This window comes from Ailuropoda melanoleuca, chromosome 7 (assembly GCF_002007445.2).
Source record: "Ailuropoda melanoleuca isolate Jingjing chromosome 7, ASM200744v2, whole genome shotgun sequence".
Classification (NCBI taxonomy): Eukaryota; Metazoa; Chordata; class Mammalia; order Carnivora; family Ursidae; genus Ailuropoda; species Ailuropoda melanoleuca.
Genome location: NC_048224.1, coordinates 12,345,070 through 12,363,006, shown reverse-complemented (window position 1 = coordinate 12,363,006; position 17,937 = coordinate 12,345,070). Strand labels below are relative to the sequence as shown.

General features: G+C 44.9%; 1 protein-coding gene across 2 annotated transcripts in view; it reads left to right on the top strand.

Annotated features, from left to right (window-relative positions):
* The window catches only part of SLC24A2 (solute carrier family 24 member 2), a 261,954-nt gene that overhangs the window by 194,609 nt on the left and 49,408 nt on the right, over window positions 1-17,937 (top strand). The window contains exon 5 of one of the 2 annotated variants that reach the window (XM_034663968.1): window positions 363-413. The exons of the other annotated variant lie outside the window; for it this stretch is intronic. Coding sequence (XP_034519859.1) covers window positions 363-413 — 51 coding nt within the window. The remainder of the gene's footprint in view (window positions 1-362; window positions 414-17,937) is intronic. 2 annotated transcript variants of the gene reach the window in all.

Genomic DNA, 17,937 nt, shown 5'->3' with positions numbered 1-17,937 from the left:
TTGTCCTTGATCGACCCTTTCTCTTAGAGCGTCACCTCTATACAGATGACAGGGCCAGCCTAGACCCGATGTGAATTCTCTTGCCAAGTCCTCTGTTTCATCAGATGTGAAAATAACTGTGTCCTCTTCTGTCATGCAGGGCACATCCTACCCCCAGCAGAATAATATATTTTAAGTGATTTCTGAAAATGGGCCGTGAAAGCTGTCTGCCACATGGGCCCATGTTTGCACATCTCTATATAGTTACGATTGCGGGATTTGACAGTATAACTCTGAATCTGATTAATTAAGAATGTGTAAAAACAAAGCTCTTACATTGCAGCTCGTTCCTTATCTTTGTGTCTTTTACTGTGATGTTGTAGAACTTGGATCATATGGAAAACTAAAATATTATGACACAATGACTGAAGAAGGTAAGAATGATTTTACAATTGTATGCATTGGCTTTTTTTTTTTTTCCATTTACAGTGTCTGGTGCCTGCCCATTTTTTTTTTCATCTTCTTTTCCTCTTTGCATGACTTCAGTGACATTGTGTGATTTATTATTCTTTCCACGTTTTCGTCTAGTTTTTGCCATCATGTTTATTTGGGATTGGAGACGTGCAATACCATGGGTAATCATGTTATTCCATTCAGATGATCCAAACCATCTCAATTGTGTAACACGCTCAGAGAAATGGTGTCAGCAACGTCAGCACAAGCACACACCCACTGGGTCAGCATTATTTCCTGCACGTGCTCACAACACCACATAGGAACACACCCAATCAATACTTTTCTTCTAATAGTCCCTGAATTTCCGAGGGGCTGGGTGTCCCCATCTATACAAAGGAAGGAGTGATGGAAGGTACTCTTCCACCCAAAACCATCTGGAGACCTGCTTCTGACGCAGAGGGCTGTGGGCTCCTGTCTTCCCCCGCTTCTGTCTCCCCGCAGACCCCGTGCCCTCATCCAAGAGCATTAGTCTGAGAAGCCAGGGCCTCAGTTGCGGCCCATGGACCTGAATTCACTGAGGGTTCACACTCTATGAGATTAAGCGTATCATTTCAACCATTTCCCCTGAGTAATTGAAGTCTGGCAGAGATTTATTTTTAAATGAATTTACTGATGAACTCCAGGCACTATCCCAGAGCACAGTCTTGACCCAATGAAAATCACTTCTCTTGAAATAAGTTCACCATGGAAGAGCGATTTGAAAATTCTACTTTCTTGGGAAGGGAGTTACCCTATCACCCCAGCCCCCATTTTGCCCCACGCGTACCTCCACCTTGTGAATCAGAAACAATATTTGTCACCCCAAAGAAAACATTTGGGGTTTTCATGTGATTTTTACACTGACTCTGTCAAGTAATCCAAAGGTAGCCTAGAAGGAGAATCAGCTAATTTTGTCTTTCAAAATGAGAGAAACTCCCAAATGTGTTGCATATCCTGTTTTCAGCTTCTAGTATTTCTAAGTTGCCTTAGCTTGCCAAAGATCTCCTAGTTGCTTTGCATCCAAGAAGTGAACATCTCACAGCCCTTGGTAAGAGGAAGCCCCTTCTCCGCCTCCCCCACGACTCTGGCTTCAGTACAGCATCCAGGCCCTTCTCTGTTGCTCTTGCTGTGCTCTCCGTTAAGCACTGTGATGTTTCTAAAGCAGCAGACCACGATGGAGATCTCAGACTGGGCCCTGTTATGGCCCAGGACCCTCCCAAGAACCTGGGGAATTGAAAGCCACCAGGGACGGAAAGCTACCATGAGAATAAGTGTCCTACCACCAAGAGGATAGAAAGAGCAATCCAGAACTTAAAGGAAGGCTCTTGTCCCAGCTCTCATTTTTATTCCGCGTCTTCAGACCACTTCGAGTTTCAGTGGTGGTTGGCTTGAGAATCTAAAGCTTTGGGACTCACTGACTTTGTAGTTTGATCGAGCCTCCGCACGTCTCGCTAGCCCCCAGCCTCTGATTCGTGGCTCAGGCAGCAGGTGGGTCTGTTAGCTTCCACCTGACCTGTCACCACCCTCCACTTCCTCTCTTTACTCCTTTCTGTCCTCCGCCTTCCAGCGTTACTTTCCCATTGTGAGGGCAGCTTCCGCCTCCCTGTTGCCTTAGGAGCCCCATTCCCCCCTTACTCTGCTCCTTTCCTGCCTCTTTCCACATCCATTTGAGCAAGGTTGCCCCCCGAGCACTCCCTTTCTCAGCCCCCCTAAACCAGACAGTTCAAGATCGCACAAAGATGCACAAACAATGAGTCCACTTGAGAACAGCTGGGCTTTCTGGGCAGGAAAACAAAGGCGAAATCATGTCTGGAAGGAAGATCGTGGCTGACCCTTAGCAAGGCTGGGAAATTGTGTTTGGGGGCCCCCCGTGGGCCCCCTTTCACATTTCTTATACTTCCCTTTCCCATCCATTCTTGCATATCCCCTTGTGTCCCGTTCCTAGCCAAACATTCATCCCTCCTACAGTCATAGTGAATCATAGCGAAGGCAGCATTTGTAAATTGTGTTCTATGATGTCCTGGTTTCACAGGATGTCACTAGGAATTTTGCAACAACCCAGAGAGAAAAAAAAAGTAAGTCTGATTCCATAGTTTCCTAAGTGGAAGAGCTTCTGAGTTAAGTTAAATAGTTGTGTTTCCCATGTGATACACGCAGCTATTTGCTGCAGCTCAGACGAAGGCAGAAAGACGGATGCAGTCTGCAGTATTTCTAGACTTCTGTGATCAGAGGACCCTCTCTTCCAGGGAGCTTCTTGTGGGACTGTTTTGAAAATGCTAATGAAGGGTGCTCTCCTTCCCCTGGAATAGGAGCCTCTGAAAGATTAAAAATAAGCATTCTCCACACGTAGCCGTCCCTCGCAGGCACCCACAGAAAGGATGCTTTGGAAGTGGAGGTCTTTCTCCAGCAGCCTCAGATGGTACGACAGGCCAGGCCCGGCTTACCCCTAACTCTGGGATCCTGTCTAAAAGGCTCAAAGCCAGCTCAGTAACAAGGCCACAGCCACGTGTGACTTCTTCAAACCCTTGAGGGCCTCTCCCTTCCCATCAAAAATAAGAACGATGATTGGTGCCTCGTCCATGTCGTACAACTGAAGGAGGTGTCCTACAGATGATGTTTGGGGCGGTCACCGTGGGCTCGCTGGCCTTCAGGAAGTACCCCGCTCCGTGTGAAGCATCTCTTTTCACAGTTCAAGAGCTGTGACTAGCTCTTGAGCGGGGCTTTATTGTAATTGCCCGTATGACTAGTCATCCTTTGTAGCCCTTTCCAGAAAATTCTCTGGATGTGACGTGAGGTCAGCTACTTGAAATGAGGGAACTCAAGTGGAACAAATGGAAAAGTGGATTCTCTATGCCACCCCACCTCTTAAGAGGAATCAAGTGATGATTTCCTAAATATAGACAATTGCCCTGCACATATTCGGCTCATGGTTTTAAGCACCTGCTATATGCAAATTATTTTGCCAGGTGCTTTGGGGAAATACGAGATTGAAAGGTGAGCAATTTGCCCCCGCAGGACTTATAGACAGGGAGAGAAATACAACACAGTAAGCAAGCTCTGAGCCAGCAGGAAGAAAGTGGTTAGTACCATAGGTATTTGGAAGAAGATGACAGGCTACACAGAAAGAGGAAGGATTGCTTTCAACAGGGGGATAGATTTAGTGGAGAAAGTGAACTGGGCCCCAAGGACCAGTAAATATTGGGTATACTGAGGAAGGAGGAATGGTAAGTTCTGACCTACCAGACTGAGAAAGGGATCAAAGAATGAGAGCACACCAACCTTTATGGGGTGTCTCTCACCTGCCAGGCACAGTGCTGTGGGCTTTGTATGTTCTGTGTCATTTAATCCTTACAACGACCACACGAGGTGGGTTCGTGTCAAGATGAGAAAGCCAAAGCTCTAAGACGTATTTTATTAGACGGGGAAACGAAGTCTCAGAAAAGCAAAGCATTTGGCTCTGGGACTCACGGGTAGTAAGTGGTGACTTGGGACCTGAACTGAGGACTGTTGCATGCCCAAGCCCTGCCCTCTCGGCACCACTGTGCTTTGCTGCCCCAGGTGGGTAGAAGGAGCTGGACAGTTCAAGTTGGTGTTGGTAGAGGGAGCGGGAAGAAATGCTTGATGGAGACCAATCATGGGAAAGGTTTAAACCACACACTTAGAATGAGGGCATCATAGAGTGAGCAACAAGGCGTTACTCAAAAAAACATGCCCCTACTTGAACACTCCACCATAAAAAAGTTATTTTAATTAAACAATATACTCATTCTCAGACACCGGACAAAATCATGACATTTTTATAAAATGCGTCCTTGACCTCAGAGCCCTTTCCCTACCTCCATCCCTCCCTCATCTTCAGGCGCCTTAGGACCTAAACTGTAAGAACAGCTCCCTGGGCCACACCCAACCTCCTCCCCACCCCAAGCTAATCGGAATCTTATTCACTCCTTCATTCATTCCCTAATGCATTTACACAACAACACTTAGTATGTCCCAGGCACTAGACTGGGCTCAGGGCTACTTAAAGACAACCCTTCCCCTCACACTCTAGTGGGGGACACAGGCCACGAGATGAGTGGTATGATGGACAGACCCAGGGTGCAGGGGGAGCCCAGCAGAAGGCATCGTGTTCAACCTGGGCGAATGAGGGCAGGCTTCTCAGAGAGGTGATGTCTCCACGGACTCATTCCTGCATCCCAAGATGATGACAGTCTTATCGGCCGCCTGATACTAGTGTGTTCACTTAATAGTAACAGAACAGCTGCTCTGTATGACACATTTTGCTAGACTGGATAGATTACTAAGCCGTACTCCTCCCAAGGACTGTATTTCCTTCTACAACAAGATGTTTCCGGGGATGTGAACAAATTATTCTAGAAGTGGTCTTTTGAGGGCCTCAGACCCCTCTGCCTGGGCAGCCATCCTCTCATCTCCTCCTGCAGTAAGACTGCATATTCTTGGAAGGGCGATCTCCAACTTTTATTTAAAGCTAATAACCCATAGTTTCTTTCTCATCTGCAAATACCCAAATTACATACCATTCTCATTCGGGAAGATTCTCAACAAATTGAACTTGACTTCCTTACTGAACTTACTCTAAATGAAAATGTAGAAAGCTAGTTCAAAAGAAAACAAACATCTGTGATAGAACAGATGAATTAAAAGGAGAAGAGACTTTTCCAACAATCACATTATATAGAACTACTGATTTTTACTCTTTGGAGATAAACATTCATAGAGATACATAGAGGGTAGGTAGACAGAAAACCTGACTAATATTTTCCAAAGAAGCAATGTATGGGGAAAGCTACCTGCAATGTACTGTCTTAAACTCATTGCCACTTAAGAATAGCCATTTCCAGGAAAAATAATTTCTCCATCATTTAAAAAGTCTTTGTTCATTTGCATAAGAAAAAAGATATAAAACATTGTAATGTCAAGGGCAAAAATGACCTTTTCCTTAATGAAATTAAGGATTCTGCTTCATGGCAACCAATAGCCCCTTTATCAAGCTGAAAAACTAATGTCTTACCTGAATCATGGGGTCCTAAATTAGGCATGTCGCTGAGTTTTGAAAACCCCCATTATCTCAAAGAAACAAAAGCACCTTAAGGTCACACAGTCTGGCCAGTCATTTGATGTTCTTAATTGCAGTGAAATAGTTCATTTCTTTTTCAGGGAGAAACTGAATTTTGGAATACCATTTAACAGTCTTTTTCACTTCCCAAGACGTATCCTCTGAAAATGTCGTGCTACCACAGGTCTTTGGTGTTATCTGTGGCCTTCACATTATATTTTAATCCTTGCCTAAATGGATAAGACTGTGTTATATGCACTCATATATCAGGCAGGATAGGTTCTACTATATAAAATAGAAAATCCAAATTAACGGTGGCTTTAGTCAGATGGACGTCAATTTCTGTCTCAAGTAAAAGAGGTCCAGAGGTAGGCTGTACATGGCAGATATGGAAGCTCTATGATAATCCAAGCCCCAGGCTCCTTCCATCTTCGGCTCCGCAATCCTAATATATGACTTTCAACCCCAAGGGCACTTCATGGTCCTAGATAGCTGCTGCTAGAGCTCCAGCCATCATGCCTATATTCCAGGAAGGAGGGAGAGCCAGCATAATTTTCCCCTGCTGTTTTGTCTTCTTTTTAAGGAGGCTCCCCTTTTAGTCCTTTTAAGGAGACTCAGATAGGCAACATGCAATCTCTCCACAAAAGAGAAATATCACTTTTGTATAATTGTATGTTGATGGGGAGGATGGAGAACAGAGCAAGCTATAGGAGCGATGTTGAGAACTCATGTAAAGTTTGAGATGCCAATGAGACATCCAAATAGAGATGTGGGGGAAGCAGTGGAAATGGAGCCCAGATCTTGGGAGAAAGGTCAAGGCTATGGATGCACATTTGGGAATCACACTATAGGTGTTCTTTAAAGCCACAGAACTGGTAAGAATACCTAACTAATCAATAGGGAAGAGGAGGTCAAGTTGGCCCCGGGGACTCCAAAGTTTAGAATCCGGGAAGAAGGGGGGGACCCAGCAAAGAAGACTGGGGTGGCCAGAGAGCCAGGAGAGAATGGCGTCCCGGCAGCCAAGGAATTGTGCCCCAGGAAGGCAAGGAAAAGGTGATAGTCTCAATGAATTGACCAATGAAATCAGAGAACTGTAGTACAAAGATAAGTGTGGTGAACACAAAGTGAGATGCTTCAAATCAGAAGTTTGAAAGTGGGGTAGTTAATGCTAATGATGAAGTCTAGGGTCTAACTGCAAGATTGGTGGATGAGGTGAACTGGAGGGAAGAGTAGCTGGAGGTGAGCATGTTGGTGGGGTGAGGACCCAAGAGTTGCAGGGCTTACCAATAAAGTCACCAAAGCTGGGGTGACTGGAGCCATGGTGTAAATAGTGAACTGAGTTCTGATCTCTTCAGGAATGAGGGAAGGGGGATGAGGAAGTCAGTTGCAGTGGAGGTGGTAGAGGTGGCTTGTGCTTCAAAGAAGGGCGGAGAAATGGTCTAGAAGTAATGAGGAAGGGGGTGGAACGTGGGGCATGAGAGAAAAGGGAGAGAACAGCCCAGCTTCAGCTGAAACAGAAAGGCAGAGAGAATATTCAGAGCAGAGATTAAGGACGCAGAGACAGATTTACTGATGGCAGAGGTGGGCGATTGAGTCAGGCCAGGCATTTTCAGAGCCACACGGAAATGAGGGGGTTCTGGACAGTGTCAGATGCCCCAGAGGGTCTGCTGAATTGAACAAGGATGCAGGATGGAATGGAAACAACCTACCAATGTGCAACAAATTCTAACTTGGGATTGGCCCCACGGACAGTTGGCAGTGATAAAATGGGATCTATCTTTCTAGGAGAGGGGAGCTCTGGGGGACCCCTTAAGTCCAGCTGGGCATGAGAAAGGTTAAGAAAGGATTAATTCAGAGAGAGAGCGAGTTCGGACCAGCACAGGAAGACCATTCCTATAGACATGGCCAAAGATGCGATGGCCTGCCTCCAAAGGCAGGGAGTCCCCCTCCTCTGGAGAAGCCAAGGAAACCTCCATCAGAAGAGTGTTCAGATAATGGACACCTTGATGCCCCCTCCAGTCCCACGTCCAAGATTCTGTCCTGGTGCCTTTTACTAAATGTGATGGCACATATTGGTTTATTGTCTACTTTTAAGATTAAATCTTTTGAAAACTTGACCCTCTATTTTGGTTAAGCCACCACCAAGACTGTGGGTAGGTAGGCTCCTGGCCACAGCTTCTGAAATAGAAGGCTTGTGTATTATTTGACCCAGTTCAGAGATAAACTGTTGATTAATGTGGCTACATGTATAGCAGATAGGATGTTACATAGTTCCTGTGAAACAGACCTTTAAAAGAACAACAACTATCTTCCCTTTTAGTTGTAGATACAAACTTTTAGCACAGTAGAAAGTGCGGCTGCAAACCGATTTTAATTATTCCTTTTATGATAAAAACATTACATGCACACAAGTACAAAGCCAACACTACCTAAGGAAAGGCAGTAAAAGGGAGTCTTCCTTTACCCCAGATTCCACTCATTCCTTAGAATTAACCACTCTTACTGGTTTTTGACATAGGTTCTTTTCTTCTATATGCTCTTCTCTATACTGGCTTTTGTTGGCATATAATGCAGACGTGTCCATATCAGCACTGCCCTCATTCCTTTTCGTGGCTGCATAATATTCTACTGCTTGGCTCTTCCACGGTAGGTTCGTTCCCTCAGTCCCCTGTTGATGGACATTTACGAAATTGCCATTTTTTGTGAATTTATCCAGTTATTAGAACGTGATATGAGCATCTTCTTTGGCTGTAGAGCAAACTCTACAGAGTAGGGACTACAAACATATAAAATAAATCCCTAGAAATAGAAATACTAGATCAAAGCATATACACATGGCACATCTTGAAAGATATTGCCCAGTTGCCTTCCAAAGCGATCGCCCCAGTTTGTGCTCCCACCAACAGTGAACAAGAGATCCTCCAACAAATTTAACTAAGTCCTTTGAACATTGATTCATAACTGACTTCTGTACAAAGCAGATCAGTGTTTGTATTATAACTACCTTTTACTTTTCTTGTTTTAGAAACCTGATTTTTTTTTTTTTTACCCAAGGTGAGTTAAAGCCATGATACGGTTATGATGGAAGTCTTTCCTCTGTAAAATACATGACAAGGCTATTCCTCCCACACAGAATATCCAATTTCCACTGCAGCGTGTGCCCTTCATACCACAAGACTGTTGACATCCCTGAGAATGTCTGAAAAGTACACCGCAAGTTAACTTTCTGCCTTCCAATCACCAAAGTGGGGAGCCCCGGTTGTGCACAGACACCATTTCCAATACCATATATGTTTCATTCATCCCAGGTTTATGGTTTAACTCATTCAGTCCAACTTTCCATAACCAGAGGATTTTTCGAGGCACTTGACCAGATGCTCTCTGTAAGGCTGAGCCTTACCCCTCTCCCCCCAAAAATGTACTGACTCACCAGTTATTAACCACATTACTTTTTTAGAGATGTATTCTTACAAGTATCTCCCTGGGGCTGGATCTTAGGAAGACAGCAGCCTAGTGTGTATAACCAAACTAACCAGCTAGTAACCGCTATCAGATCTGTCAGAAAGACCAAACCAGCTGTGTGGGTAAATCCACGGTCTTCCTGAAAACCAGGACCAAGGAAGTCTAATTAGAATACATCCAGTTTTTCAAACTTCATTGCATCTTATTTTCATGATCTAAACTGTTCAGCAGTAAAAGCAGAAAGATTGGACCTGGCAAGTAAAGGCAGATTTTGCCACATTGCATATGTAGAAGGTGTTAAGTTGCAGCAGAAGGCAAATTGTGGATGCTGCTTTATGTCTATTTCTGACATCCGTAGAGCTGAAAATGTTAAGTTGCCTTCATTAGTCAAACTTGAATACTATTATTATAAGTTAATGATATAATTTCCCACCCCCATGAAGCTTTCTCTTAAAAAAAAAAAAAAAGTGGGAATCGGTAATACCAGGAGGCTGGCATGTTCAATTAAGCATGGTAAGTTTCTCTTTTGATTAAATCTGAAATGAACTGAATCATCTCATTTTAGTCATGGACCACTAAGCCCTCAGGAGCAGTTAGTTAAGAAGTCTCAGCATGTGTGGCACTTCAGTTGCAAACCCCTGCTTCCAAATGAAATTTACAGTTTACAAGGTAACATTGAGGATTCAAGAAACTAGGAAGTAGGAACCCAAATTAATTGACAGTTCCCAGACACATGAAATCCAGGTGACAGGAGATGATATACATACATGATCTAGGGTCTGCTACTGAGTGGATGTCAGCCAGATCTGAAGTCTTTCACTTTACATCAAGATAAATAATTGGGTAATATATAGGCTCACCGTGAGAAAGAACTGTTTACGTCCGGTTTTTTATTTACAAGTTAGAATGACCATTCAATACACATTTATTGAGCACCCACTCTTTGTCAGATGCTGTGAGCAAATCAAAACTTTGCCCAAGTGAGTACATTAACGTCACAACCCATTTGCAGAGAGGTACCCAAGATAGGAGCTTTGAAATGTGACTCTGAAGAGATCTTTTGCACCCCTCAGGTGGTAGTGGGACTGGATATAGGCGAGTCTTGAGATCTGAGGCCTGCCCTAGTAAAGTGATTCTTTAGTTGTTTATCTCTTAGATATCTGCAGGGTGCCAAGGATGGGAACAAGAGAAAGACATTCAAACCTTCCATCCGGCAGCCCCTCCCCTGGCTCAGAACTCCGCAGCTGAGATCAGAGAAACCCCTTTGAGAATTTTGTGGGTGTGTATTTGTATCTGTCTAGGAGATAGAAATTTACAGAAAATTAAGTTCCTAAAATAATAAAGCAGGTGACCTAAAATGATAAAGAACATTAGCTCTCCAGCGGTGTGAACCTCAGCTAAGGTCAGTAAATTGGCTCTTTTCCCGAAACACCCTATTCTGCCATTGATCCCCGCCGCAAGTCTTTTGGTTCGTAAGATTCCAATTCTGCCGAACTCGATTAGATCATATATTTTTAAGAGTCTCAAAATAGACAGATACTAACTGTAAACACTATTAGACTTCAGAGGCTTAATCACCACATTAACCAGGAAGAGCTCCTGGTGACTTAACCACACTGTGCTTCTCGTCCTTCCTTGTTTCTCTGCCCCCCGAAGGAACATAAGCTATGAGTAGATTTTCATACAGCAAGCACTGTAAGCACCTCACACACACACACATACATACACTCCCTTTGTCGTTTGTATTAATGTTGTTATATCCATAAACACTTACTAAGGCCCAGCCCAAGAAGGAGGCTCTGGGCACCGGATGAGAAATGGCATCCCTATCCTGGAGGGGCTCACAGCTCGCTGGAGAGAGGTCAGGAAAATGCCTCTGAGGCTCTATGACAACCAGTATGATAGGACGAGTGTCAGTGCTGTGATAAAGGAAAGCACCAGGGTGCCTGCCAGCCCAGGAAGGGGACTCAGGGAAAGCTTCCTAAAAGATGAGATGCTTTCGAGCATTCTTAAAAGGTGTAAGACAAGCAAATAACAAGTGTGGGGCATTCCAAGCCACGAGAAGCTTAACTTAAAAACTGGGAGACCAGCTAAGAGACTGTAATCAGCATCCAGGCTGGAAACGTTGGACCTAAGGTGTTCAAAGGTAGACTCAGAAGGAGTTGGCAACTCACTGAATGTGGGGTGTGAGGGGGATCTCTAAGATGGCCAGAAAACACTGGGAGTGAGGAAATCGCCAATAGAAAATGCAAGCAGATGGGCACATTCCCAGGAAGAAGACGATGTGTGGGAATGTGGGGCATGTTGAGTTTAACTGGCAAAGGGGCCTCCAAGTGAAGTGTTCAGAAGTCCATTGGAGAAGAGATTCAGAGCCAGAGATCTGAATTTGGGACTCACCGATATTCAGGGGAAGGTCCATTGGCTTCTTTGGGAGAATGTGGGACGTGGGGGACAGGGAGCAAGGAGAGAGCCTGGGGAACAGTGACTTAAGGGTCACTCTCAGGAGTCCTGGAAAAATCGGAGTAGACTTCAAGGACAGAGGTGAAGAATATCAGATGCATTGAGAGTCCCGGTGATAGAGGCCAAAAGCGGCTGAGGGTGGGTTCAGTGGAGTGATGCTGCCGAAGGCTGGATGCAGAGTGAAGAAGTGAACAAGGGAGCCCTAAGGATTCAGAGGCACCAGCATAGACAGACCCTTCCAGAGGCTTGGCTGTGAAGGGAAGGCTAGAGAAGGCTAGCGAGTCCTCATAGGCTAGAGAGGACACCTAAAGTCAAGAGGAAGTTTCCAGTGGAGAGACTTAACCAGGATTATATGCTGAGGGGAAAAGGAAGTATTGAAGATTCACGATGAGTGAGTAGGCAAAGTCCCTGTAGGGGCAAGAAATTGGAATAAAGGACAAAGTATCAATCTTTAAGAGATCAACTTTTGCAAAGCATTGGAAATCTTCCAAAATACTTATGAAAGCACTCCACAGTTTCCAATGATAAGGTGACCCTGCCAGGGGAGATGATACACTCAATTCACATGTGGACAGATCCACTCTTTATGGGTGATTCTAAAGGTCATTCTTATGGGAAATTATTTTTTAAAGCCTTAATAAGGAAATCTGGCTGCTCCATTTCATTACATGATGGCCACCAGTGTTGAGAAACAATTATGTATATATTCTCATTAATTACAGAAACTAGTCCTATGATTACGGCTATACAAATACAATTAAATTATGTTGATTACCCTTATTATATGGTTCATTCACAGAATATTTACTAAAGACATTTTACAAAATATTACGATACTGGTTTAATTTCCATTAGTATCAATGTAGTCATAATTGGTTTTACATGATGCTTCACAAAAATTAGAAAAAATAATTTAGAGGTTGTACTTCAAAAATAGATACAAGAATAAATAAACTCTGTTCTTGGCCCTTTTGCTTAAGGTGAAAATGTTTGCAATGTTTTGCTTTTAAGAATAAAAATCAGGGGCCACCTGGCTGGCTCAGTCAGTAGAGCATGCAAATCTCAATATCTCAGGGTCATGAGTTCAAGTCCCATGTTGGGCATAGAACTTACTTAAAACAACAGCAACAGCAAAACAATAAAAGTCAGGCCAGATCCTATTAGATGAATAAGCTGTCCCATGAGGACAGTTTAGAGAATGAAGAGGAGTTGATTCCTTCAAGCTGCTAAATTGTAACTTGTATCTTGGAACTTTCACTATTCTGTGAATTTCCACACCCTTCGGAGAAGGCCCCCTCCATCATGAATCTTAAGTCCTTGCTTTTTGGCTCTCTGGCTCTTGGCTATGACTCTGCAGGGCACCAGCTAGATTTATTTTGTTCACCGAACCCTGCCTGGTACACAGCGCAGGCTCGGTTAATATTTGCAGAGCGGAAGATTGTTCCTGACTTGCACCCACTTTTGAAAGCAAAGCTCACACTTCCAAAGAGAGCTGACATAGGGAGAACTTCACTGGAATTCAGTGAGTGCCCACGATGTGCCAAGCACTATTCTAAGATGCTTATTGAGGGACACAAGATGGCGAGAGAAGGTCCCTTCCCCAGAGAAGCCTGCTGTCTGATGGGAAAGCAGATCTGTGGGCAGCAAACTGGAATCAGGGCTGTGATGGGGTATAATCAAAGTGCCATTGGAGTGATGGATTTCCACGTGGGAAGGAGGGGTGTGGGTATCATTAGAGAAGCCTTCAGGTTGGGCCTTCAGTTAGGCTTTGATGAGAAGCATCTTAATAAAGAAGAAGGGGCCAAAGCCCTGCTTTCCCTTCTCTGCCCTCTACTGTGCTCTCGGCCCCTCCTCTGTGTCACAAAGGCCCCTCTCAGCACCCACCTTGTTGGCCCCTGCAATGTGCAGGAAGGGGATGACTGACGTGCCCCTGTCTTCCACCTCTGGGCTGTGGACAACTAGTCCATGCCATTTTCTCCTATTTATCTCAGGAAGTTCCTAGGGTTCCACAGGTAGACGCAGCCCCACTGGGGCCTTGGGTTTGGGTAGACCTGAAAGGATTTACTTTGGGTCATTAACCAGCATGAAGCCTACTAAGGAGCGATTGCCTCATCTACTTGCCTAAAAACCCAAACACAAGCATTTATCACGGCCTACGGGGGCTCTGGGGATACCACAGAGAACAAGACCCATAGAAATCCCTACCCTCATGGAGCTTGGCTGCTAAAGGAAAGCAATAATAATCAATAGTAATGATGATACAGTATATTAGATGGTGATGGATGTTAGAGGAAACATGCTGGGGTAGGAAATACTGGAGAAAGAGGTGCCACAATTTTAAATGGGTTCCTCAGAGAAGCCTCAGTGAGAAGGTGACATTTGAACAAATACTCAAAGGAGCTGAGAGAGTAAACACGACGGATCTCTGGGGGAACAACATTCCAGGTAGAAGGATCTATAAACGCCATGGCTCTGACACCAAGGGGACCAGCATGGCTGGAACAGAGTGAGCCTGGAGAGAGGGAAAGGATATGGCAGGACAGCCTAGGACCAAAGGATATGGTCCTTGTAATGACCTTGGCTTTCTCTTTGACCTGGGGAGCCACTGGCAGGGTTTTGCCCAGAGGAGTGACATGATTGGAGATCACTAAGGATACTGGGATGAGACCAGTGTTGGAGACAGAGAGGTAAAGGTGGAAGGGGAGACTGGTGAGTAGACCAGCAGGATGGTTGCTGGGCCCAGGAGGGGAGGAAGGAGAAGGGGGCAGTTTCTGAAATATTTTGGAAGTAGAGATACTAGGTTTGCTGATAGCATGTGGGCTGCGAGGGAAAGAGAGGAGTTTGCTTATGGCCACATCAGTTTCATTTCCTGCCTTCTCAGTGTTGATGGCCTCTCTGGCTTGAGTCTAAGGAAGGAAGGAAGAAAGAAAGAAAGAAAGAAAGAAAGAAAGAGAGAAAGAGAGAGAGAGAGAGAGAGAAAGAAAGAAAGAAAGAAAGAAAGAAAGAAAGANGAAAGAAAGAAAGAAAGAAGGAAAGAAAGAAAAGAAAGAAAGAAAAAGAAAGAGAAAGAAAGAAAGGGAGGAAGGAAGAAAGGAGGGAGGGAGAAAGAAAGAAAGAAAGAAAGAAAGAAAGAAAGAAAAGAAAGAAAAAAGAAAGAGAAAGAAAGGGAGGAAGGAAGAAAGGAGGGAGGGAGAAAGAAAGAAAGAAAGAAAGAAAGAAAGAAAGAAAGAAAGAAAGAAAGAAAGAAAAAAAGAAAGAAAGAAAGAAAGAAAAGGCATTGAATAAACAGGAGGGACATTCAGCGGCACTTTTGCTTTCTAAGCTACCTGCAAAGTCCTAAACTTCAAAGACAGAGACAGGAAAGGCAGAACTGAAAACACAAAAATAGATGTAAAAGCACTATGTTCAAGTTTTCCCTTCTGTTTCATTTTTTTCTTTTCTTCTCCCAAACCAAGACCCGTTCACTGAGGTGCGCCCACCCCCCCTTTGCATCTATCTCTTTTGTCCCTTTTCTCCGTGGCCAAGGCTCAGAATATTCTACAGCAGCCAGGAGTTGATCTGATCACCAACCCAAAGGGTTCCTTTTTCACGCTGCCTGTGACAGGCTTAGTGGGAAAGAGGTGAAGGAATTTCCAGGGACTGTTTTAATTCATTAACAGCAGAACAGAAACAAAATTCATTCCCTTTGCAGGAACAGACCCTCTAGAAGGTATTTTGCTTTGCAGTTTGGGTCTTATGTCTGGGTGGGTAACAAGGTCAAGGATTTTGATTCCTGATTGTTGTTGGAAATTTGTTCCTAGTCACATTAGGTCCTTATGCTTTGATCTTTTATTCCGCTCTTCCCACCCCCTCAACACCCGCTCCCCTGGGGACACTCAGCCAGTATTCGTTTGCAAATTTCAGAACAAACTAAACTATATTAAAACTGTGTACTAGGTTTTGACGTAGGTGCCTCACGATTTGAGCAGAGTTTGCTATTTCCGAGATTTTAAGTATACAAATATCTGTCGCTATGTAAAGATACGACAATTTGAGCCTTCGCACCACAACAGAGTATATTTTTTTTAAGGTTGCCTTAGAACATGTGAAAAATCTCTCCTTCCCTCGCTTTGAAAAGTACCCAAAAATGTCTTCATCCTTGATCCCCAGGCACAGAGCTACAGTCGTTTCTGAAATCTGCCCCTCTGTCAACCCTTAATGCCATAGTTTATGGAAGCAGCTCCTTTCCTGTCAAGGTCTCCGGCACAGAGTCTGCTAAACATTAATCCTGTTGTGAAGATCAATCTTTTTTATTTTCAACACTTCATGGGAAGGATGTCCTGAGCATTTAATGTATGTCAGAGGCCATGTGCATAAACCTGATGTCTATTAACCCATTGAGCCTTCCACCAGCTGTATGAGAAGGGTGTGTGATCCCTGTTTTAAAATTCTGAGCCTGAGACACAGAGGAGTTAAAACACCTCGTCCATCAGGAAGTTCTTTGGAGCGCACAGATCGTAGTGCAGTGGTAATTTCTTGCCTGAACTCTGTCCCCCCAGGAGATGGGGGAAAGCTGATACCATCTCTCTATTTTCGGATCGCAAAGGTATCAATGTTTGAAACACAGAATGGCAGCTCTATCACGTGACCTCTCAATTTCAGGAAAATGCAGAATGATCCTTTTCCTATTCAGTTTTGGAACTGCCTTTGGAGACTCCCTGAAGCCTGAACACCGGTCCCACTAGGCTTAAACCATCGGGTCAGGGTGTAGCTAATTCTCCAGGCTTGCAAGTTTACACTGAGAGAAGAGATGCCGGCAGTTCTCCTAAGGCAACTCGGGGCCATGTCATCCTTGCCCCTGTTGTTTTCATTAGTTTGTTTTTCTTTTTCCTCTTATTTACAGACTTCCTCCAATGCCAGGCATTGTGATAAGCCCCTTGCACACATTTTCTCACTTAAGCCTTGCGTTTAACTCATGAGCCAATGCCATTGGAATCCCTGTTTAACAGATGGCAAACCTGAAGCTCAGGAATATTCAGGAACTTACCAAAACTCACCCAGCGGTCAGTGAAAGAGGCAGGGCTTAAACCCAGATCTACCCGCCTTTAAGTCACATCCAAAATGTAACGACATTACTGTGCTGTCCCCAACACACACACAGCGGACTTGGTGTCCTCCCCAGTTTGGGACATCAGGCTGCGCAGGGCCTGAAGGCGCCTTGCCTTCCTACCCTGAGGCACAGAGGGTCATTTTGAGAATCACTGGTTCTGTGCTGGCTTCTGCCCTGGGGACCTCATGCCAACTCTTGTCTGCTTAGCCATCCACAGGACTTTTCCCAGGAGGTGGCCTGTGGCGATCCCTGGGGTGTCCCTTGGGCTGAAAGGAACATGCCTTACTTCGTCAGGCTCTGCCCCACCACCCTCGAGGAGCACACCTGAGTGCTGCATTCTGGAGGTGGCGCTTCAGCTGCTGCTTTTCTAGAAACTCATCTTTAAGAGGAAAATCCTTTTAGGCTTGGGAGGAATGCCGAATGGTTATCAGGTCATGCTAACTGGGACAAAGGGTGAATTTTAAAGAAGTTGAAGAAGTGAGTGGACAGGAGAAAACAAAGAGAGCCAACCCCTCCCACCCTTCAGCAGCTTAGAAAATCTCAAGTGTTGCTGCAGTGGGAAAAGCAGTGACACACTATCTAGAAAGCCCTCGCTGACCTGTGAAAATGTTTGAGAACCTACGAAATCCCAAGTCTAGAATCGTTCCCTGCCCTATGCTCCCAGCCTTCCTTTAGAGGACTTGGGGAAGCCAGCCCATGAGTGACCGTGGCCAGCACACTCTGCTCAAAGAGGTTTCCTGGCAGAGGGAGTGGCAAGACCCTTCCATGCTTTGGGGTGTCTTTTATTATCATTTCCCTCTGGTCTTCATCTCAGCTCTGAAAATACTCCCGTAACCACACACAGTAGGCGATCGGCTGTTCCTGTCAAGTATTTCTCTGCTGTGATTCCTGACTTCGGGGCATTCCTTAGGTGGGGTTATTTCAGGTTGTTTCCACAGGTTTATCTGTGTTGTCTTCTGAATGCTTTCCTGCTTTATTCTCATTTTTCGATCATTGGTACATGGCAACTGTCGGTCATCTTCATTTCACAGAGCTTTAGAAGGTTCTAAGTTTCAAACAGTGACCCTGAGACCACTGGCCAGTTTTATAGTGGAAACACCATCTTCTGTTTCAGAACTTCTTTCTCTGTCTTCCGGGCTTTTTAGCAAATGACGGGAGGCCCTCTTGGGGGTGTCTTCCACGAGCAGCACCCCTCTCCGGGCTCACGGCTGCAGAGTACGGAGAAGCAGATGAGACTAGTTTCGGCAGCCAGGAGAGAGGCTGGCACCCAGCCTCCCAGCCATCACAACCCGCTGCCTACCTCCTCCTTCCCTCAACTCCTTTGCTCCTCCTTTTCTGTCCTTTCTTCTTCCCTTTCACCGCCTCCTCCTCCTCA